Source organism: Tachyglossus aculeatus, chromosome 23 (assembly GCF_015852505.1).
Source record: "Tachyglossus aculeatus isolate mTacAcu1 chromosome 23, mTacAcu1.pri, whole genome shotgun sequence".
In the NCBI taxonomy this organism is placed as follows: Eukaryota; Metazoa; Chordata; class Mammalia; order Monotremata; family Tachyglossidae; genus Tachyglossus; species Tachyglossus aculeatus.
In genome coordinates this window covers 11,163,292-11,186,441 of record NC_052088.1, presented here as the reverse complement: position 1 = coordinate 11,186,441, position 23,150 = coordinate 11,163,292, and the positions used below count along the sequence as shown (strand labels likewise).

At 43.7% G+C, this 23,150-nt stretch overlaps 1 protein-coding gene across 2 annotated transcripts in view; it reads right to left on the bottom strand.

Annotated features, from left to right (window-relative positions):
* AP3B1 (adaptor related protein complex 3 subunit beta 1) overlaps positions 1-23,150 on the bottom strand; it is a 266,204-nt gene that overhangs the window by 197,613 nt on the left and 45,441 nt on the right. For both annotated transcript variants that reach the window (XM_038765458.1, XM_038765459.1), the window contains exons 4-6: positions 12,950-13,045; positions 12,226-12,386; positions 1,300-1,366 (exon numbers count right to left, since the gene is read on the bottom strand). In XM_038765458.1, the coding sequence (XP_038621386.1) occupies positions 1,300-1,366; positions 12,226-12,386; positions 12,950-13,045 (324 nt within the window). The remainder of the gene's footprint in view (positions 1-1,299; positions 1,367-12,225; positions 12,387-12,949; positions 13,046-23,150) is intronic.

The window sequence follows — 23,150 nt, the reverse complement described above, 5'->3', positions numbered from 1 at the left end:
TAACTGAGGCACAGAGAAGTTAAGTGGCTTGCCCAAGGCCCCACAGCTGACAAGTGGTGGAGCCGGGATTCGAACCCATGACCTCTGACCCCAAAGCCCGTGCTCTTTCCACTGAGCCACGCAGGGAGATGGAGGGAGGTTAGAGGGGGTGTTGGTGACTCAGATCCACAGCTGCTCCTGTGTTCCTCATGTCCTGTGGATTGGGCAGCTCTCTGGGTTCCGCTCAGAAGGAGGGGCAGGGAGTGGGAGTGTCCAACTATGCTACCCTAGGGAAGACCATGGATAGTATCCTACACTTCACTTCCTCCCTCCCACATATTTAGACCTCCTAGAGGCTCGGGAAGCCGTAAAAGGCTCCCGAGGCCAAGCAGCAGCATGGCCTAGTGGATAAAGTGCCTGGGAGGCAGAAGGACCTGGGTTCTAATCCCAGATCTGCCATTTTCCTGCTGTGTGACCTTGGGCAAAAGTTGACTGACTGATTGGGAGGCAGAAGGACCTGGGTTCTAATCCCAGATCTGCCATTTGCCTGCTGTGTGACCTTGGGTAAAAGTCACTTCACTTTTTTGTGCCTCACTTACCTCATTGGTAAAATGTGGATTAAAACTGTGGGACAGGGACTGTGTCCAACTTGATTAGCTTGTATGTACTCTACTACTAAGTACTGTGCCTGGCACATAGTAGTGCTTAAATACCATAAAAAAACCCCACAGTATGTAGTGAGCACCTACTCTGTGCAGAGCACAGTACTATTTTCTAAGAAGAACTGCAGAAGAAAAATAAGCCATGACCCCTGTCCTCAAAGAGGTTATTATCTGTAAGTCCTTCAGAGTTAAATCTCGTTGATTTTGTTCATTTTTATGGATGGAATATTAGTACCAGTTCATTTGGCCTGGAGGGCTGAAGTGGCAGCTAATTAAATGGGGATAAAGACTGTGATCCCCATGTGGGGCAATCTGATGACCTTGTATCACCCCAGTGCTTGGCACATAGTAAGTGCTTAACAAATACCATCCTTATTATTATTAAACTATTTCTGCAAACCAGTCACTTCAAAACCAAATTTAAACATTTCATTGGTACTAAAACCCCCAACACTTCAGTCGCAATCAGGTGCACTGTGTCAAAATCCCACTCTTAAACATAATGACAGCTTCAAGCCATGCTCCCCCAAGGCGTTATAATTGCCAACCCCCTCCAGACGAACATTCAAACACAGCGATAGCTGGTACCATGTGTGACTGACTGTCCGCTGAGATTCAAACATTATTTTCCTAAACTCCATAAAATTATACTGCTTACCGTGCTTTTATCTTTCAGAAGCTTTTCGATTACTTCAATTAACATTTCTTTCTGCTCTGGATCAAGGCTAAACACAAAAAAGAAACAACAAATTAAACTCAGTCACTGGCTGTGAAATTTAGGAATGCAGAGGAAGCCAAGGCAGGGACTGCCACTGCCAGCTGAAGTGGATTATAGGGAGTCTAGAAGGAAAGGCTGTATGATGAAAACTCTGGAATGTCTTGAGTTTTTCCGGTCCCGTCACCCCCGGACCTAGAACCCCTGTAGACTGTAGGCTCATTGTGGGCAGGGAATGTGTCAGTTAATTGTTATACTGTCCTCTCCCAAGTGCTTAGTACTGTACTCTGCACACAGTAAGTGCTCAATAAATATGATTAAATGAATGAAGCCAAACCCCAGAGCCTTAAATCAATGAGTCAGTCCTCCCTCTGGGACATAGGGAACCATGAGGGCCACTTGGCTCTGACCACCTTAGATTGGTGGAATTATTTCAGCAGTTCAATGATTTTAACCCTCGCCACGCACAAGAAATTCTGCCTTGTCCCTACCGCCATAGATGTGTCATACAACAGCCACTGTTTCCCAATAAAGAGCAATTAAATGGTCACCACCTAAGGAAAACTAACTGGATGGTGGCCAAAGAAAAGATTACACATTCTGGAGTTCATTTCCATTTTCTAATTATTCAATGTATGCCTGTTATGAAATCTGCGATATCAACGACAAAAATGTGGTTTTGTGCAAAGAGCTCTGCCACTTGCCTGCTGTGTGACCTTGGGCAAGTCACATAACTTCTCTATGTCTCAATCTCCTCAGCAGTCAAATGGGGATTAAATACCTGTTCTCCCTCCTACTTAGACTGTGAGCGCCACATGGGACGGGGACCGTGTCTGACCTAATTATCTTGTATCGAACCCAGCGCTTAGTTCAGTGCTTGGCATATAGTTATTGCTCAACAGACACCACATTTATTACTATTGTTAATTACTCAATTCTCATTCAGGAAACAATGAGGAAGGAAAGCATTCTACATTTTCAAAGTATATGAATCCCAAAGTCATCTTCATTAATGCTAGCACCAACTGGGCTTTTATAGAGGAGAAACTCTCCTCAGGCAATTTGTTTTGCTATTAATTGAGAACCTGTAACTTGCATATTCTTTAAATTTACAGTTTATGTATTTCCCTACTAAGATGGGGATGAAGTTCATTTTATCTCCAGGTTTCTCTAATGTCTTCTGAACAGACATCAAGCTGATCCTAATAAGACCGACCCTAAGAAGCCAGCTAACACGCCAATATTTCCAGTTCTGAAGTCTGGGCCTGATTCCAAATCAGTTTTCCTCCCATGAATATATTCAGGAAACCTGCAGCTCCAACCCACCGAATCCCATATACAAACCAATCGATGGAGACTAAATACGGAAATACCAATATAGTCAGGAAAGTAAGCAAAAGGATTTCATTTAGAAGGAAAATTAGGAACAGTCCTGAGAAAATATATGTGAAAAGATAAGCCACAGATTATACTGTGCTGCAGAAAGGAATTCAATAGTCATTTGTGTTTATGCAGCATACGACACTGCCAAATCAACAGGAATATGGAACTCCATGATAATAACAATGGCCCAAGCTAGGTCTAATCTGGTTCAAGAAAGCCCAACCCAGTTGAATTACTGTTTTGCCTGGTGTGCCTCAACTGGGTTTATGAACCTCGGAACTAGCAAAGTTCTGGTGGGTCCAACCAAAGCAGGATCAAATCAGAAGAAACGAAGGACTACGAGCAACTTCCCTGTTCTCGAATTACCCTCATCCTCCACTTTTTCCTCTCCTCTGCCTGAAGTCACCTTGGATCAAGGATGGCAACTCTTGTTAAATGGAAGTGACCTGTTTAGGTAGGAAGTATGTATTTGTAAGGATGCTTTACAAATTATGCAAATAATCATAATTGAATAAACCTGATCCTATTTAAAAAAAGAACTGTACGTGTTTTGGCCAAATATAAGCCACTATGAAAGCAAATTTGAAAGTCCAAAGCTACTTGGATTTATGCAGCCCCCATTTTGAGAACCATGAACAACCAGGAACCCAACAGGGCCTGAGATTGCGAGAGCATATACAGGCGGGCCTCGATCTCTTCCTTTAGAGGATTTATTACCATTATTATTATTAATAATCATGTTTATTGAGCGCTTACTGTGCAAAACATTGTACTAAGTGCTCCATTTAGCAACTGGTCTAGGGAGATGAAGTATAAACCGCTGATGAGGCTGGTGTTTTACGATTGGGTCAGAAGAAGAAAAGTCACAGTCCTTAATGCAGAAAAGTTTAGAAATCAGAATAGGATAAAGATGGAGTGAAACACTGCTTACCATAGTGCTCTTGGACTTAGGCTTTTACTACTGTTAGCGTGTTTTTCCCTTTCTAGCTTGGACGAATGCTCATGGAAGTCTGGACAGAGCATGGGCCTGAGGGTCACAAGGTGACGAGTTCTAATCCTGGCTCTGCCATTTGTCTGCTGTGTGACCTTGGGCAAGTTACTTCACTTCTCTGGGGCCTCAGTTACCTCATCTGTAAAGGGGATTAAGACTGTGAGCCCCATGTGGGACAGCCTGACTACCTTGTAATCTAGGCCGGTGCTTAGAACAATCAATCAATCAATCATATTTATTGAGCGCTTACTGTGTGCAGAGCACTGTACTAAGCGCTTGGGAAGTACAAGTTGGCAACATATAGAGACAGTCCCTACCCAACAGTGGGCTCAGTGTTTGGCACATAGTAAGTGCTTAACGAATACCATTATTATTAAGTAACAAGGGAATAGAATTATTTTACAGTATAGCAACAGTTATAATACTTTGTTGTAACACCTCTCAAGGATTTTGATAAATCTAGTGCCATGCAAACATATGCAATAAACATAAGCAGAAGCTTGGTTTCTGTAGGAATCCTTCTTTTAGGCCTGAAGCCTGCTGTTAACAACAAACTTCAAACCTTTCTAATCAGAACAGTCTTGAAGTGGTAAATTAGAGCAGTCAAATCATTTACTTTTTTTTTTTTTTTTCCCCTGTCTACGACAGATGGTGACTTCTAGGAGGCTGGGTCTCTGTTGGCCTGAGCCGTGTAATCAAGGATGGGGCTCAGCAGTCAGGGAAAGGAACGAATCTTTCCAGGGAGCAATTACGGCAGGAAGAAGTTGAAGGAAAACTATGCAGAAGACAGACTAATTACAATACCTAGACTTGTTTTTCGTGACATAAAGGGTAATTGATCTAGAAGTTTTTGCCTACTTGCAAACTGTGCTTACATTCTAGCTTTTTTATTTGTAAAGGTATTTGGTAATGAATGAATGATATTCATTGAGCCCTTACTATGTGCAGAGCACTTTTCCCGGTGCTTGGGAGAGTACAACAGAGATTAGCAGACTGGTTCCCTGCCCATTCATTCAATCGTATTTATTGAGCGCTCACTGCATGCAGAGCACTGTACTAAGAACTTGGAAAATACAATTTGGCAACAAAACATACGGTATAGAGGGGCAGACAGACATTAACATGAATAAATGAGTAATTTTTAATATATAATTTAAATGTAAGTACACCAGTGCTGTGGAGTTGGGGCAAATATCTACTATCCAAAAGTCATAGCTGCAAGTGCACAGATGCTTATAAGCACTTACGTGTCAAGCACTGTTCTAAGCGCTGGTCTAGATACAGGTTAATAAACCTGAAAACAGTCCCTGTCCCACACGGGACTCTTAGTCTAAATAGGAGGGAGAACATTTCTCACCTCTCACGTATTCTCCCCACCTGACAAGTCCTTTAGAAAGTACAAAGTTCAGGGCAATCATGCTTCTCTGAACCTAGCAACTTAAAGTTAGCGGCAATCACGTCCTGAGGGTCTTGACTGAATAATTTGGAGAGGTGGGGCAAACCATCTAATACTACCAGTACTGATTATGAGTCTACATGCTCAGAATACTGTACAAAGGACTTGGGGGCCCTAAAAGTTGGAACCTCTGCCTCTGAAGTACTTACAATCGAATGAGAAAAACAGTAGACGTAAATCGGTGAATATACCATACTTAAGAGCTAAATACAGATAATAATAATAATGGTACTTGCTAAGCGCTTACTATGTGCAAAGCACTGGGGTAGATACAAGCTAATCAGGCTGGACACAGTCTCGGTCTCACATAGGGCTCAGTCTTAATCCCGATTTTACAGACGAGCTGAGGTCCAGAGAAGGTTAGCAACTTGCCCAAGGTCACACGGCAGACAAGTGGTGAAGCCGGAGTGAATTACAAGCCAACTTGGGAGGGGATCCAGACAGGAAGAGGGGAGAAAGGAAAAGGTAGAAGGAAGCATTGGAGTCATTTTCCTCAAGGGCATTTGGGGTGGGGGAGAAATACAGCAAATGGTCAAAGGTAGCTTCAGCCCTCATGGTAGAAAGTGGAGTTTGTACAGTTAGGAATAATTGCCTGAAATACCAGGCCCAGATTTTCTGTTCCTTAAGGAAAGCCCTGGTGCCTCCTGTAGTTTCTAAGAAAGCAAAGTCACCAGGTGCTGCCAGGTTACATGCCTTCTTAACCCAAGGCAGAAAGACAATTGGAAGGGGATGTGAGGGGGGAAAAGAAGAGGGAATGCAGAGAAAGACCTTTGAAATAATTATTTTCTCATGCATTAAAAATTAAGGCAGCTAGATGTAATTTGCACAAATCAATCAATCAATCGCATTTATTGAGCACTTACTGTGTGCAGAGCACTGTACTAAGCGCTTGGGAAGTACAAGTTGGCAACATATAGAGACAGTCCCTACCCAACAGCGGGCTCACAGTCTAAAAGGGGGAGACAGAGAACAAAACCAAACATACTAACAAAATAAAATAAATAGAAGAGATATGTACAAGTAAGATAAATAAATAAATAGAGCAACAAGTATGCACAAACACATATACATATATACAGGTGCTGTGGGGAAGGGAAGGAGGTAAGATGGGGGGGATCTTCACGCCTTCTAAGGATGATTTCTTCCTTTGTCATCGGCAGGCATTGACTTCAAACGTTTGTCTGTGGGGTGTGATGAAACCAACCCAATAATCTGTTTTTAACGCCCCCACCCCTCCTCTAAACTCCTTGTGGGCAGGGGTCCCATCGACCGACTCTGTTGGAGTGTCCCCTCCCGAGCGTTTTGTACGGGGCCCTCCACAAAGCGAGCGAGCGCTCAGTACATAGCAGAGATCAATCGATAACCATCGATAGAGAAGCAGTATGGCATGGGGTTAGGGCACGGGCCTGGGAGTCACGAGGTTTGCTGCCATTTGTCTGCTGCATGGGGATAGTCTTTTAGACTGTAAGCCCACTGTTGGGCAGGGACCGTCTCCATATGCTGCCAACCTGCACCTCCCAAGCGCCCAGTACAGCGCTCTGCACACAGTAAGCGCTCAATAAATACGATTGATGATGATGATAGAGCATGGGCCTGGGAGTCACAAGGTTTGCTGCCATTTGTCTGCTGCACGGGGTTAGGGTATGGACCTGGGAGTCACAAGGTTTGCTGCCATTTGTCTGCCGCGTGACCTTGGGCGAGTCACCCAACTCCTCTGTGCCTCAGTTCCCTCATCTGTAAAATGGGGATGGAGACTGTGAGCCCCACGTGGGGTAGGGAGAGGGTCCAACCCAATTTGCTGGTTTCCACCCCAGCTCTTAGAATGGTGCCTGGCACGTGGTAAGTGCCTAGCAAACAAATAATAATAATAATAATAATAATAATGATAGCATTTATTAAGAGCTTACTATGTGAGCCCCACGTGGGGTAGGGAGAGGGTCCAACCCAATTTGCTGGTTTCCACCCCAGCTCTTAGAATGGTGCCTGGCACGTGGTAAGTGCCTAGCAAACAAATAACAATAATAATAATAATAATAATAATAATAATAATAATAGCATTTATTAAGAGCTTACTATGTGCAAAGCACTGTTCTAAGCGCTGGGGAGGTTACAAGGTGATCAGGATGTCCCACGGGGGGCTCACAGTCTTCCTCCTTCCCTTCCCCACAGCACCTGTATATATGCACATATGCTTGTACATATTTACCACTCTATTTGTGAAAGCAAGAATCCTGTTGTCCAAGATTTCTTACTCCAGTCATACTGGCGCAAAAGCCATGAGCTAACAAAGCAGCAAAGTTTATTTCCGTTTTCATCAGAACTGGGGCTGGGGAGGCTGGGGTTTGCCAGAAGCAAGAGACCGGAGCAAACGACGAACAGAATTTGTGGAGGTTTCACAAAGTCTGTAATGTGAAGCGTGGCTGAGTAAGAGGCCAGTAAGAGTAAACACCATGCCAACCTCGTTCACTTCAAGTTTATCCTTTCCTGCCTTAACTCAGCCCTCTCTTCTGCCAGACAAAACTATTTCTCCTCCCTTATTGACACCCATGCCCATCACCCCCGCCAGCTCTTCCGTACATTCAACTCCCTTCTCAGGCACCCGGTTCCTCCCCCTCCTCCTTCCCTCACCCCCAACGATCTGGCCTCCTACTTCATTAACAAAATTAAATCCATCAGGTCCGACCTCCCCAAAGTCTCTTCCCCCCTTTCTCCAACCCCCCGGCTCTCAACATTCTCTGCTACTCTCCCATCCTTCCCAGTGGTATCCTCAGAGGAACTCTCCTCCCTCCTCTCAAGTGCTACTCCGGCCACCTGTGCTTCTGACCCCATTCCCTCTCATCTTATGAAATCTCTCGCTCCATCCCTTCTCCCCTCCTTAACTTCCATCTTCAACCGCTCACTCTCCACTGGTTCCTTCCCCTCTGCCTTCAAACATGCCCATGTCTCTCCCATCCTAAAAAAACCCTCTCTTGACCCCACCTCACCTTCTAGTTATCGTCCCATATCCCTCCTACCATTCCTTTCCAAACTCCTTGAACGAGTTGTCTACACGCGCTGCCTAGAATTCCTCAACAACAACTCTCTCCTCGACCCCCTCCAGTCTGGCTTCCGTCCCCTTCATTCCACGGAAACTGCGCTCTCAAAGGTCACCAATGACCTCCTGCTTGCCAAATCCAACGGCTCATACTCTGTCCTAATCCTCCTCGACCTCTCAGCTGCCTTTGACACTGTGGACCACCCCCTTCTCCTCAACACGTTATCTGACCTTGGCTTCACAGACTCCGTCCTCTCCTGGTTCTCCTCTTATCTCTCCGGTCGTTCTTTCTCAGTCTCTTTTGCAGGCTCCTCCTCCCCCTCCCATCCTCTTACTGTGGGAGTTCCCCAAGGTTCAGTGCTTGGTCCCCTTCTGTTCTCAATCTACACTCACTCCCTTGGTGACCTCATTCGCTCCCACGGCTTCAACTATCACCTCTACGCTGATGACACCCAGATCTACATCTCTGCCCCTGCTCTCTCCCCCTCCCTCCAGGCTCGCATCTCCTCCTGCCTTCAGGACATCTCCATCTGGATGTCCGCCCGCCACCTAAAGCTCAACATGTCGAAGACTGAGCTCCTTGTCTTCCCTCCCAAACCTTGTCCTCTCCCTGACTTTCCCATCTCTGTTGACGGCACTACCATCCTTCCCGTCTCACAAGCCCGCAACCTTGGTGTCATCCTCGACTCCGCTCTCTCATTCACCCCTCACATCCAAGCCGTCACCAAAACCTGCCGGTCTCAGCTCCGCAACATTGCCAAGATCCGCCCTTTCCTCTCCATCCAAACCGCTACCCTGCTAATTCAAGCTCTCATCCTATCCCGTCTGGACTACTGCACTAGCCTTCTCTCTGATCTCCCATCCTCGTGTCTCTCTCCACTTCAATCCATACTTCATGCTGCTGCCCGGATTATCTTTGTCCAGAAACGCTCTGGACATATCACTCCCCTCCTCAAAAACCTCCAATGGCTACCGATCAATCTGCGCATCAGGCAGAAACTCCTCACCCTGGGCTTCAAGGCTGTCCATCACCTCGCCCCCTCCTACCTCACCTCCCTTCTCTCCTTCTACTGCCCAGCCCGCACCCTCCGCTCCTCCACCACTAATCTCCTCACTGTACCTCGCTCTCGCCTGTCCCGCCATCGACCCCCGGCCCACGTCATCCCCCGGGCCTGGAATGCCCTCCCTCTGCCCATCCGCCAAGCTAGCTCTCTTCCTCCCTTCAAGGCCCTGCTGAGAGCTCACCTCCTCCAGGAGGCCTTCCCAGATTGAGCCCCTTCTTTCCTCTCCCCCTCGTCCCCCTCTCCATCCCCCCGCCTTACCGCCTTCCCCTCCCCACAGCACCTGTATATATGTATATATGGTTGTACATATTTATTACTCTGTTTATTTATTTATTTATTTATTTTACTTGTACATTTCTATCCTACTTATTTTATTTTGTTGGTATGTTTGGTTCTGTTCTCTGTCTCCCCCTTTTAGACTGTGAGCCCACTATCGGGTAGGGACTGTCTCTATGTGATGCCAATTTGTACTTCCCAAGCGCTTAGTACAGTGCTCTGCACATAGTAAGCGCTCAATAAATACGATTGATTGATTGACTGATTGATTGATTGAGGCAAAGAAATGAACGACCTAATGTCCTTTTAATGTTCCGTTTAAATCCTACAACGGTGCTTTATGTGCTATGTAACATTCTCTGACAGATTTCATCTATTATATTTTTCTGTCTTGCTACGCGGCTAGGTACGGATCGGTTTGTCAACAAACCAATCAGCTGTCCAGCTCAGCTGATACTAACAGTTAGCTTATCAAAGAATAAATCGGGCCTCAGGACATCCTAACCTCCTGCCCTCTCACCGCACCGCAAGACCACTTGCAGTAGGATGACAGGCGGCACAGATTAGCTTCTCTGTGCCTCAGTTACCTCATCTGTCAAATGGGGAGTAAGACAATAAGCCCAATGTGGGACAGAGACTGGTTCAACCCAATTACCTTGTATCTACCCCATTGCTTAGTACAGTGCCTGGCACACACTAAGTGCCTAAATACCACAATTATTATTATTATTCTTAGGGGGAAGGCCAAGTATTCAGGACTTATGGGCTGCACCTTCAAATTAATCCCCTTGGGCTAAAGTAACAGAAGGTTACACAAAATCAGGAGCAATTCCATTTTTAAGAGACTGGAGACCAGTGGTCTGTCCTGAACAGTATTGAGTTTCCAACAGTGACAACGGGATGCTTGGCAGAGGAATGGTGTGACGGGTGCCCTCCTGGATGATTATTTTAGTAACCTATTATATCCATACCTTCCTTAATCCTATTGACCTTTTCAGCCTGCACACATTTTGCAGAAAAAAACAACAATTTCCATTTGCTTACTACCGTGTGTGCGTATGTGTGTGTGTGTGTGCGTGTGTGTATAAATAAAAGGGTTTTTTTTCCTGTTTGTTTTGAACCTATCACCTTCAACTTCAGAGGATGCTCCACCACTTATCTGTGTGACCTTGGGCAAGTCAGTTAAGTTCTCTGGGCCTTAGTTACCTCATCTGTAAAATGGGGATTGAGAATGTAAGCCCCGCATGGCACAAGGGACTGTGCCCAACCCAGTCTGCTTATATCCACCCCAGCGCTTAGTAGAGTGTCTGGCACATAGCAAGTGCTTAATTACTAAAAATTATTATTAATGATTATTAGGAACAACAATTTTGGTTTGCCCTTTCCTCACCCTTTATGTTTTTGTCAGTCGTGAACATGTCCCCTCTATGCCTTTGGCTTTTCACACTGAAACATACTAATCTTTTCAGTATACCCCTATACAGAAGTTACTCCATCCTTCTGACTCTTGGCAAAAATAAGGTCAGGGTCACAGCATATGGGGGAAGAGCAAGCCAGGGTCACAGGACCTAGAGGGATTGTGACATAAAACCTTAAGAAACACAATATGGAGGGCAGGCCAGGTATACGGTGTCTGAAGGAAAGGCTGAGGTAGGGGGAGCAGGGGAAGGAAAGAGGAAAAAGAGGATATAGGGAAAATGAAGAGAAGAATAGAAGAAAAAAAGACCAAGAGGAAAGGAGAAAGAAGCAAAGGATATAATGAGAGAGGTTAAGATTGACTGCATGTGGCAAAGGCCCACTTATTTTGTACATATGCAAAAAAAAACCTTTAGATATTTGTGATGTTGAATGTGCCTACTAATTTTCCTTTAAATCATTTATGCTATTGTAAAGAGAACTTCCTATTTTCAACAGTAACATCCTGAATATTTCTTTCCTGCCCTTGTATTCTAAGAGATAATCCAGTCCAATCCTTTAATTCCTTAATAGTGAACTACCCTTTTCTTTAAAAAATAATCACCTCAAGGGCAGACAGGGAATGTGCCTACCAGTCTGTTACATTGATATGTTGTACTCTCCCAAGCACCTACTACAGTGCTTTGCACACAGTAAGCGCTCATTAAATACGATTTGACTAATTGAACGGTGATCACATCGGGGTAAAGAAACAGTAGTGAAGGAAACAGAAAAGGAAGGTTAGAGGCATCAGAGCAATGGGAAAGTTTTCATCAACAGTCAAAACAGAGTAGCTCAAATTTCTTTCCTGGAATACAACTCCCAATTAAAATTTAAACACCTTGAGGACAGAGAATTTGCTCCTTGCTTCTGGTGTACTCTTCCAGGCACTTGACTAAGTGTTTTGCACTCTGCAGCCACTCAATATTGATTGAAATTCTAAGAATATCAGTTTGGCAAGAGTACTAATTTACAAATATATAAATTCTCTGTAGTTAAGCCACCTCATGTACTATATATATTCTCCTAAGGGTCTCTACTGTTGAGAGCATCAAATGGTCTTTGAATCTGAGGCCAAAGAAAATTGTGGTCCCTAGAGACATTCAAAGAGGAGAAATGCCAATTTCTTTCTTTCTCTTATAAACACACACTCTCTCCCCATTCCCCCACCAAACTTTGCTGAAACATCCCGCCTAGGCCAGCTACTTACCTGAATAATTTTTGGATTGCATGGGCAGCATTCTTTCTAACGTACGGTGATAAATCAGCTGAAGCTTCTTTGATAGCAAGCATCATGATTGGTACAATGATTGGCACTCTGATGCTGGAGAGAACTCTCAGAGCGCTTGCACGAATTAGTTGATTCGGATCCTAAAAAAGGGCAAAATGGAAACTATAAACACCAAAAGGTCAATTTTTCCCATGGTTATTAATGGCATTGATTAAATGACTAGAAGAGGCTTGGACATCCATTTGGGATTTATACGTTTACTCAAAGTTGATACTAAGCCCCCTATGAGGACTCTCGAATTTGACTGGGAGTCCTCATGGATTCTCTGCAGTGAGTTCAAACCCTCAAAAACGGTTCTCTCCAGAATCCCCACCAATCCACAGTTGCACTTTGTGGATACCCTTGAGCAGTGGGCATCACATTATTGGCATAAACTGGGCATTCTGAGAGGTTCAGAACCTCTTTCGGATCATTACTGTTCCATTTAGTAACTTCATAATATATACGACTGATCTGCATTTGCAAATGTGACCGTTCTGATTGTAAAATCCTACCCATGCGTGCAAGTGCGCCTGAAAAGACCGACATGACGCTGACACACCTTGCCACACTGCTTGCACTCAGGACGGGTTCTTCCCATTATTCTAAATGACAACTGCTCCCAAGTGTGCGGGCACTTTGCTCTTTTGAGATGTATACTTACTTTCAAGGCACGCTGAAAAGTACTGATGGACAACAGAGCCAGATCTTGCTGTTCTTCAGCATAGCGGACCAGATAAACATACACTAATTTCTTGATCTAGAAATTAACACCACACACAAAAAAAACACAGTTTGGGTAAACTAAGGGTTATGAATTTGGCAAGTACAAAATGGTAAAAAAAAAAAATCAAGGGAATTATAGAATCACAGCATTTTTCAGCTTGCATGATAATCTCAAGAGGTCATCTGGGCTCAAGAAATGACTAAACTTTTCAGTATAAATAAAACACACAACAGTGTAATAAAGAAACTGAATTGGTCCCAAAGCAGAATGACCCATACTTAAGACAACCCCCTCAATCTGATGCTACAGAATTGAAAAATAATTTTACATTAATCAATAGATCTTATTTTAAATCCATTCATCCTTGACAATATTATTGATTGCCATGAATCAATAAAGTGAAATGCAGCACTGAGGTTTTATCAGCTCAATCCCAGGCAGTCAGTCAGTCAATTCCCCTGAAACCTATACTATTTTTTCGTCTGCTTTCATCACACCCATTTTCGCCACTTATCTCGCCACCTTCAATTGCTCCTCCAAAGGAAGGCACTGAGACTTAGTGTGGACATGTCTATGACCACCTTATTATTGGAATCCTCCATGCTCCAGTGGCTGCTAGTGCCCTCTTCAATTAAGCCCTCTTTTCTCCTACTCCCTCTCCCATCTGCATCACCAACACACTTAGATATGTACCCTTTAAACACTTGATATTCACTCCACCCTCAGCCCCACAGCACTTCAGCACATAGCCATAATTTACTTATTTATATAAATGTCTGCCACCCCCTCTAAACTCTGAGCTCCTAGAGGGCAGGGAACCTGTCTACCAATTCAATCACCTGTATTTGTTGACCCCTTACCTTGTGTACAGCACTGTACTAAATGCTTGGGAAAGTAGACTCATTGTGGGCAGAGAATGTGTATGTTATAGCGTATTCTCTCAAGTGTTTAATGCAGTGCTCTGCACACAGTAAATACTCAGCAAATACAATTGACCGACTTAGTACGGTTCTCTGCACAAAGTGTTCAGTAAATACCACTGAAGGATTCACCTCTGGCAAGGGTTTTATTCTCTTGTAGCTGTAGCATGGAGGCAAGTAGGAGGTGGGGCCATTCACTGATGCAGCCGGGCAAAAGAGCTGAGGTAATGGAAAGCGGCTCTCCCTCCAGCTTCCCAACAGGCACAAAATCAACACTTCTCATGCCTGAAAGGGAAAATCCTTCATACCCCTTGGAGGGGTCTTTAGCACGAGTTGGAAACCACTCATTGCCTGGCGGATAGAGCCCGGAACTGGGATACAGACGGACCTGGGTTCTAGTCCCACCTCTGCCACTTGTCTGCTGTGTGACTCTGGGCAGGTCACTTCATTTCTCTAGGCCTCAGTTATGTCATCTGTAAAATGGAGGTGAAGACTGTGAGCCCTATATGAGACATGGACTCAGTCCAACCTGATTAGCTTGGATCTACCCTAGGGCTCAGTACAGTCCCTGTTGCATAGTTAGTTCTTAAATACCATGAAAAAAAAAAAAAAAAACCCTCGCTGGCCTGGTTCAGTACCGACGTGTGAGCTGCACAATGCATCTTGATTCCTTAAACCATTTTAACATTTCTTTTAGTTAGGTGCTCTTGGTACTCCGCTCTTTAAAATGGCCCTCCCACAATCCATTCCCACACAAAACTACAGAACCAACTTTTATGGAAGAGTTGGAAACTTCTTAATAGAGAGGGTTTGTAATGGTGCCACAGAAAGCCCCGAACTACAGCTGTGCTAGCAGGCGGCACTATAATTACTCACTATCAGGGAAGGATTTTTGTGACAGTTATGGCAAAAAGCATAACAATATTAAATCACAGAAGGTTGCAAAACACTAAATTTGTTCTTATTCTACTATAAGAACCAATCAATACTGACCACAAGAGGCCTATGCACTGAATGGCTGCAGGTGTGCAAAGAAAGCCTTCTTTCCCTGAAACCACTCTGTGACCAGAAATAGGAGTACTTAGGGCTTCGTGACTACACCGTTCTCTGATCAGTTACCTTCATTCAATGTTACAACACTCCTTGCTGTAAAACTAATCATAGCAGGACCACATTAGGCTGGAGGAACACAGGCAGATCTGTTTAATTAGTTTATCAATACCAGCACATCAAACTTCATGAGTTATTGACTAAACCTTTGATTATTTTTTGTGCTGTAACCACTGATTGCTTACTGGGTCATTTTTGGTATCTTCTGACATCTAATGACATATGGATGTACATCCCAACTGAGCCTAGGGCAGCCTGCACTTTTAAAAATGAAATTTACAGCATATACCCAGTGAATAATAAAATGCCTTTCGATTCTCTGATGACTGATAAAAAGTCTATACATCAGTTCCTCTAATGTTGGAGGATTAAGCATATTTCATGGAAAGATAAAATATGTACAGGTCATTTCTGAAGAAGAAATAAGAGACATTAAGAAAGATGGAGAGAACCAGAAAATGCCATCCAACAACCACCCCACCAAGACTGATGACTGAGAAGAGAAGATCACATTTGGCTTCAGAGCTCACTAAGCGGAGTACCAAAATCTGATTAGAAAATAATTTTTACTAACCCCTTCATTTAATGGTGGTAGACCAAAACCTAGACTACCTTTAAAGATACAGTGACCTGCTTTGAGGCCTTACTGGTCTTTACATTGCCACGACGAACCTTACCAGCTTGGGCTTTGTTTTTAATTCTGATAGGCAGCCCACGGGTTCTTGGCAACTAACACCTAATTTTGGTTACAACTCCGGCATTAGAAAGGGAGCACATCAATCCAGAGTGCTTCAAAAAGCCAAAATGGCAGCCTCAATCAATTAATGCTATTTATTGAACACTTACTGTGTGTAGAGCGCTATACTAGGCATTTGGGAGAATACAGTAGACGATCCATGCACATAAAGAGTGTCTTTTTTAGACTGTGAGCCCACTGTTGGGTAGGGACTGTCTCTATATGTTGCCAACTTGTACTTCCCAAGCGCTTAGTACAGTGCTCTGCACACAGTAAGCGCTCAATAAATACGATTGATTGATAGATAAAGAGCTTACAGATTTAGAAGGGGAGACAGGCATTAGTATAAAATTACAGATGGATATATACATAAATGTTGTAGTGCTGGGGGTGGGGAGAATGTCAAAGAGCTAAAGGGGTACAGACTCAAAGGCCTAGGTGGCACAGAGGGAGGAAGAAGGAAATGAGGGCTCAGTTGGAGAAAATCTCTTGGAGGAGATACAATTTTAAAAGGGCTCGGGCACTGTTGATGTCGTCATCATCATCATCAATCGTATTTATTGAGCGCTTACTATGTGCAGAGCACTGTACTAAGTGCTTGGGAATTACAAATTGGCAACATATAGAGACAGTCCCTACCCAACATTGGGCTCACACTCTAAAAGGGGGAGACAGAGAACAAAACCAAACATACTAACAAAATAAAATAAATAGAATAGATATGTAGCGCCTCCCACAAATCCATGGGGCTGTTGAGGTCAATCCAAACCTGAACTGGATTTCTGAAATATCTGGAACTGAGCATTCCCTACTTGCTTCAGCTACTCCCAACATTCCTATCACTGTAGACAACCCCACCAACCCTCCCTCTCTCACAAGCCCATAAACCCGGCATTATCCTCGGCTATCTCTTGCACTCAACCCTCATATTCAGTCGGTCCCCAAATCCTGTCAGTTCTACTTTCCCAACGTCTCTAGAATGTGCCCTTTCCTCTTTACTCAAACTGCTTATCACACCTTCCCGGCGTGGCTCAGTGGAAAGAGCACGGGCTTGGGAGTCAGAGGTCATGGGTTCTAATCCCAACTCTGCCGCTTGTCAGCTGTGTGACTTTGGGCAAGTCACTTAACTTCTCTGTGCCTCAGTGACCTCATCTGTAAAATGGGGATTAAGATTGTGAGCCCCACGTGGGACAACCTGATCACCTTGAATCCCCCCAGCGCTTAGAACAGTGCTTTGCACATAGTAAGCGCTTAACAAATACCATTATTATTATTATTACCACCTTCCAATCAGTTATCCTATCCCTCATCAACTACAGCATCAGTCTCCTTAATAACCTTCCTGCCTCCAGACGCTTCCCATTCCAGCCCATCCTTCACTCTGCTGCCCGAATCATTTTTCTAAAAAAACCCAAAAAACCCAAAAACATTTTGTGCATATCTCCCCATTCTGCACATCTTTCCATTCTTCAAAGACCTTCAATGATTACCCATTCTTCTCTACATCAAACAGAAATCCCGTAACATCAGTCTTCCCAGACTGAGCCCCTTCCTTCCTCTCCCCCTCGTCCCCCTCTCTATCCCCCCCATCTTACCTCCTTCCCTTCCCCACAGCACCTGTATATATGTATATATGTTTGTACATATTTATTACTCTATTTATTTTACTTGTACATATCTATTCTATTTATTTTATTTTGTTAGTATGTTTGGTTTTGTTCTCTGTCTCCCCCTTTTAGACTGTGAGCCCAATGTTGGGTAGGGACTGTCTCTATATGTTGCCAATTTGTACTTCCCAAGCGCTTAGTACAGTGCTCTGCACATAGTAAGCGCTCAATAAATATGATTGATTGATGGATTGATTAGCTTCATCAGTTCTCCCTCTTCTACTTTACCTCACTGATCTCCTACTACAACCCAGCCCACACACTTTGCACCTCTAACACCAATCTACTCATTGTGCCTCAATCTCATCTCTCACTGCCACCACCCTTGCTCATGTCCTCCGTCTGGCCTGGAATTCCCTCCCCCTTCATATCACCACTCTCCCCATCTTCAAAGGCCCTACTAAAATCAGATCCCTTCCAAGAAGCCGACCTTAATTAACCCTTCATTTCCCCACAATATTCTCCCTCCCCTCTGCATCACCTATTCACTTGGGTGTGTAATCACTGTTACTCACCCCAATTCTCACAGCAATATGCACTATCCTTACACCACTATCCCCCACCAAATAATAAGATCCTTAAGGGCAGGGATCATGCCTACCAACTACGGTATTGTACTCCTTCAAACACCTAGTATAATGTTCTGCACATTTAAATGTTCAATAAATACCACTGATTGATAGATTTGAGACCCTGGGGCACCAACTTCCACTTCCCAAGCGCTTAGTACAGTGCTCTGCACACAGTAAGCGCTCAATAAATACGACTGATTCATCAACTGGCCTGGGGGTGCCCATGGCGTGGTATGCCACAGAGCTAATGTGGGGCAAAGCTTGTAGTAGCTCTTTGGCCTGTTGGTTCCCAAGCATTCTTTGAGAGAATTCCACGGCATTCACGTGGCCCTGCTGACTACAATCAATCAATCAATTGTATTTATTGAGCGCTTACTGTGTGCAGAGCACTGTACTAAGCGCTTGGGAAGTACAAGTTGGCAACATATAGAGACAGTCCCTACCCAACAGTGGGCTCACAGTCTAAAAATGAGACAGAGGACAGCAAGCTACCCTCTACAGGATGGCCAATCTGGCATCAGTATTCCTTAGATATCTTCCTCCGCCGAGGAAGTGCTGTTCTTAGGTGTATCTCTCTGGGGACTCCTTGCTTGGCCCTCAACTGCTAATTTGGGGGATGCTGCCTAAAAAACTGAAAGCAAAGAGGGCACAAGGCCCTACTTGGACTGCGAGACTCATATGGGACAGGAACTGTGTCCAACCTCATAAACTTGTATCTATCCTAGTGCTCAGAACAGTGCTTAATAGTAAACACTGAACAAATTCCATAAAAAGGGCAGGGAATGTGGGCAGGGAATGTGTCTGTTATATTAACAGTATATTAACAATATTGTACTCTCCCAAGTGCTCAGTCAGTGCTCCGCACAAAGTAAGTGCTCAGTAAATATGACTGGCTGGTGGCTGGCTAAGTAGCAAACTTCACTTCTTAATGGCTTCTTGGCTAATCACAGTGTGGGGGGTGTCATTGTTCTGATACCAAATTGGACTTCTTTTTTTTTCCTTCAGAGGACAGCTACAAAGCCTGACTACAAACATGAAAGAATCATGTTTGTCAAAGTTACATACCTAATAAAAATAACAAATAGCAATTTAATTAGAATATTGGTTTCAAAGAATTTTAAAGCTGCTGGGCTTTTAAAATTTTCACAGCAAACTGAATGACTATTTTGATGAATCAGAGGTCGGTCACCAAAATTAATTGATCTTGTGATTTCCTTTTTAAATACGTTGCATATTCCCAAATAAATAATGCACTCAAGAATTACGATTATGAATGTGACAGGGGAAAAGAGAAAGGAACACAGACGATTGAAACCCCAGGAGAGGCTGTTTTCAAGAGAAGCAAAGGACAGGATATTAATCAATGCCAACTTAGTACTGTCACAGAGCAGTTTCATTTTCCTTAGCTAAAATGAAAGCTGGGCCTTACACTTCCGAAAATTTCTCATTATTTTCTCCCAGAAGATTAAGAGGCTAAAATTAGTACGAGCTAGATTCGTGTGCAGTCGTTACTTCTAACTCCTTTCGCATTCATGGAAGAATTTTATGTACTTTGAATATCTGTCCACAGGATTTTAATATTGAAATATTACATGTCCATGGATGTACATATACACACACACTATAACTCTACATTTGTCCTTCATACTCAAAGACGACACCACTGACTATGAAAGTCACCTCTGGGTGTTTTTATAGGATTGAAAAGCTACATGGCCGAACCATAGCCCTGACCGTACCGTGCACATGCCAAGTTTGCCCCTTTTTGTCATGGTGTGCTTTCTGTTGGTAGTGTTTGGCACTGCTTTTTTATTTTTGCCTCCTTGTCTCAGGATCCTAATGATGTTTCACCTTAAAATAGCCATTCCTTTCTTGGTCGTCTTGTGCCATCCTCTAAACTGTAACCTTGCTGTGGGCAGAGAAAGTATCTACCAACTCTGCTGTATTATACCCTCCCAAGTCCTTAGTACAGTGCTCTGAATACAGAAAGCACTCAAATTCCATCGACGGTGATGATGGTATCTCTGTGGCAAATGACTGGCAGTTTTCAGCTGCACTGTAGCACTACCTAAACTCTGTTTTACAGCAATTAGGCACGTATTGTTATTATTTATATCAATGTCTGCTTCCCCCTCTAGACTGTAAGCTCCTTAGGGGCAGGGAAGGTAGCCATCAACTCTTTTGCACTGTACTCTCCCAAGTGCTTAGTACAGTCCTCTGCACACCGCAAGTGCTCAATAAATAGCACTGATTGACTGAATCTTAAAACATTACCTCTGTCTTTAATTTCATTTTCCCCATTTCAGCTCTGCAAATGTAACAGCTGCTTGTATATCTGCTATTGAAAAATCAATTCTTCAATAGCCCCTTAAACTGTGAGCCCTGTATGAGACTGTGTCCAACCTAATTATCTTGTATCTACCCCATTGCTTAGTTCAATGCTTGGCACATAGTGATTAAGTGCCATGATTATTATCATTCTTCAATTCAGTCTTTCATCAAATCCCATCAGCTTTGTCTTCACCTCAGCTTCAGGATCTCCCCTTCCCCGTCATAAAATTTGCCTCCATTAATCAGTCACTCAATCAGTGGTATTTACTGGGCACTTACTGTGTGCGGAGCCTACATCTTTGGGAGAGTATGATACAACAGAGTTGGTAGACAGGCTGCCTGCCCACAAAGAGCTTACAGTCCTGAGGGGAAGACAGGCATTAACGTAAACATAAGCATATAAGTGTGTGTATATGTTAATGTCTATCTTCTCCTCTACAGTGTGCGTGTGTATATATATGAATTACAGATATGAACATAAGTGCTGTGGAGCTGAGAGGAGGGTAAACATTGAGTGCTTAAATGGTACAGATCTGAGTGCACGGGTAATAATGATGGCATTTGTTAAGCACTTACTATGTGCCAAGTACTGTTCTAAGCGCTGAGGGTATACAAGGTAATCAGGTTGTCCCACATGGGCTGCTCAGTCTTAATCCCCATTTTATAGATGAGGTAACTGAGGCCCAGAGAAGTGAAGTGACTTGCCTAAAGTCACACAGCTGACAAGTGGCAGAGCAGGTATTCAAACCCATAACCTCTGACTCCCAAGCCTGGGCTCCTTCCACTGAGTGATGCTGCTTCTCTGCTTCACTGGTGACAGAAAGGATATGGAGTGGAGGGGGGAAAGGCTTAAATCAGGGTCATGGTAGTCCAAGCACTTATCAAATCGTTCCTCCACTACTGCAGCGGCTTCCTTGCTATCCTCCTTCCCTCCAGCCTCTCCTATCTCCAGGCCATACCTCAATTTTCTCACAGTTGTTTTGCTGGGGGTTTTTTTGTTTGGCTTCTTGGTTTTTTTTTTTTTTTTGGGGGGGGGAGAGAAATGTTCTGCATTTATCTCCCCACTCCTTAAAAATCTCCAATAGTTGCCCATCTGGTGCCACATAAAGAAGAAATGCCTCGTCACTGGCTGTACATCAATGGTACTTACTGAATGCTTACTGCACCAAGCACTTAGGAGAGTAAAATAAAACCGAGTTGAAGGACACCTTTAAGGCACTCAATCAGCTCTCTTCTCCTGACATATCCCCACTCCTTTCCCACTGCAACCCAGCCTACACACTTTACTCTTCTAATGCCAAACTACTCACTGTGCCTCAATTTCACCTCTTTCAACATTGACCCCTTGCTCACATCCTCCCCTTTGCCTGGAACTCCATCCTTCTTCTTATCTAGCAGACCATTCCTCTCCTTGTTTTCAAAAACTCCACCAAAATCCTACCTCCTCAGGGAAGTCTTACCTGACTAACCTCTCATCTCGTCCTCCTATTCTCCATCACCTATATCTAACCTCTCATCTCACCATGCTGTGTTCCCTCCCTTCTGCATCACATAAGCAGGGTGGCCTAGTGGATACAGCAAAGGCTTGGGAGACAGGAACACCTGGGTTCTAATCCCAGCTCCACCACTTGACTGCTATGTGACCTTGGGCAAGTCATTTCACTTCTGTCTGCCTCAGTTACCTCATCGGTAAAATGGGGATTAAGACTGTGAGCTCCAGGTGAAACAGGGACTGTGTCCAATCTGGGTATTATATCCACCTCAGCATTTAGTACGTTCTTAAAGAGTAAGCTCTTAAATAGACTCGACTTCTAGACTGTGAGCCCATTGTTGGGTAGGGATTATCTCTATTTGCTGCTGAATTGTACTTTCCAAGCGCTTAGGACAGTGCTCTGCACAGAGTAAGCGCTCAATAAATACGACTGAATGAGTGAATATCACAATCATCACTCAAGGCTGTACCCCTAAGCACTCTGACACTTAGCTCAGCCCCAGAGTATTTACGTATATATCCTTATACACTTTAATCTATTTTACCTATATGTAATTTATTTTAATGTCTGCCTCTCCCTCTAGATTGTAAGATTGAGGGCAGGGAGCATGACTTCTCAACTCTATTATACTCTCCCAAGGGCTTTAATATAATGCTCTGCCCACAACAGGTGCTCAATAAATACCACTGATTAATTGAGCCAAGCATATTTTTGCCATTCTTTGAACAATTTAGAGCAAGTATGCTTCACTTTCCCTCCATTTTATCAACCCCAAAATTGATACTTTTTCATATTAGGTTCCACGTAAGAGATGGTGAGTAGAATCGTGCCATATCAAAGTTTTTTTAAAATCAAAAATCAGATGAGTTTAAAATCTTCACCCTTCAATTAAACATTACGGTAGAGACAGAGTTAGGGCATAAAAAATACCCAACTAAATTTTACTTGGCTAGCCAATCTCCCCACCAAACAATATTTTCCAGAAATTTTGGATAAAGGATTTTAGTGTTATCTCTTTCCTTTTTCTCCCTCAACTACCCTCGTTGGAAGTGACAGTGGACAGTGACATGGCCAGAGGACAACTGTACCAAAATGGACTTCAGTGATGCCACTGCTGGTTTTTAAGTATTCCCTGCCACTGATCTACTAATTTTGAAAGCCATACCACGTTGGCCATTGAGTCTTCTACTTTGTCTCTGGATTTGCCAGTAAGCATTAGGGGCTCCTCCTGGAATACTAATTTTTGAAAATTTAGATGGGAGCGATAGAATCCTCAGCTCTTCCAAGCATGTGTTTTAAATAAAACTAC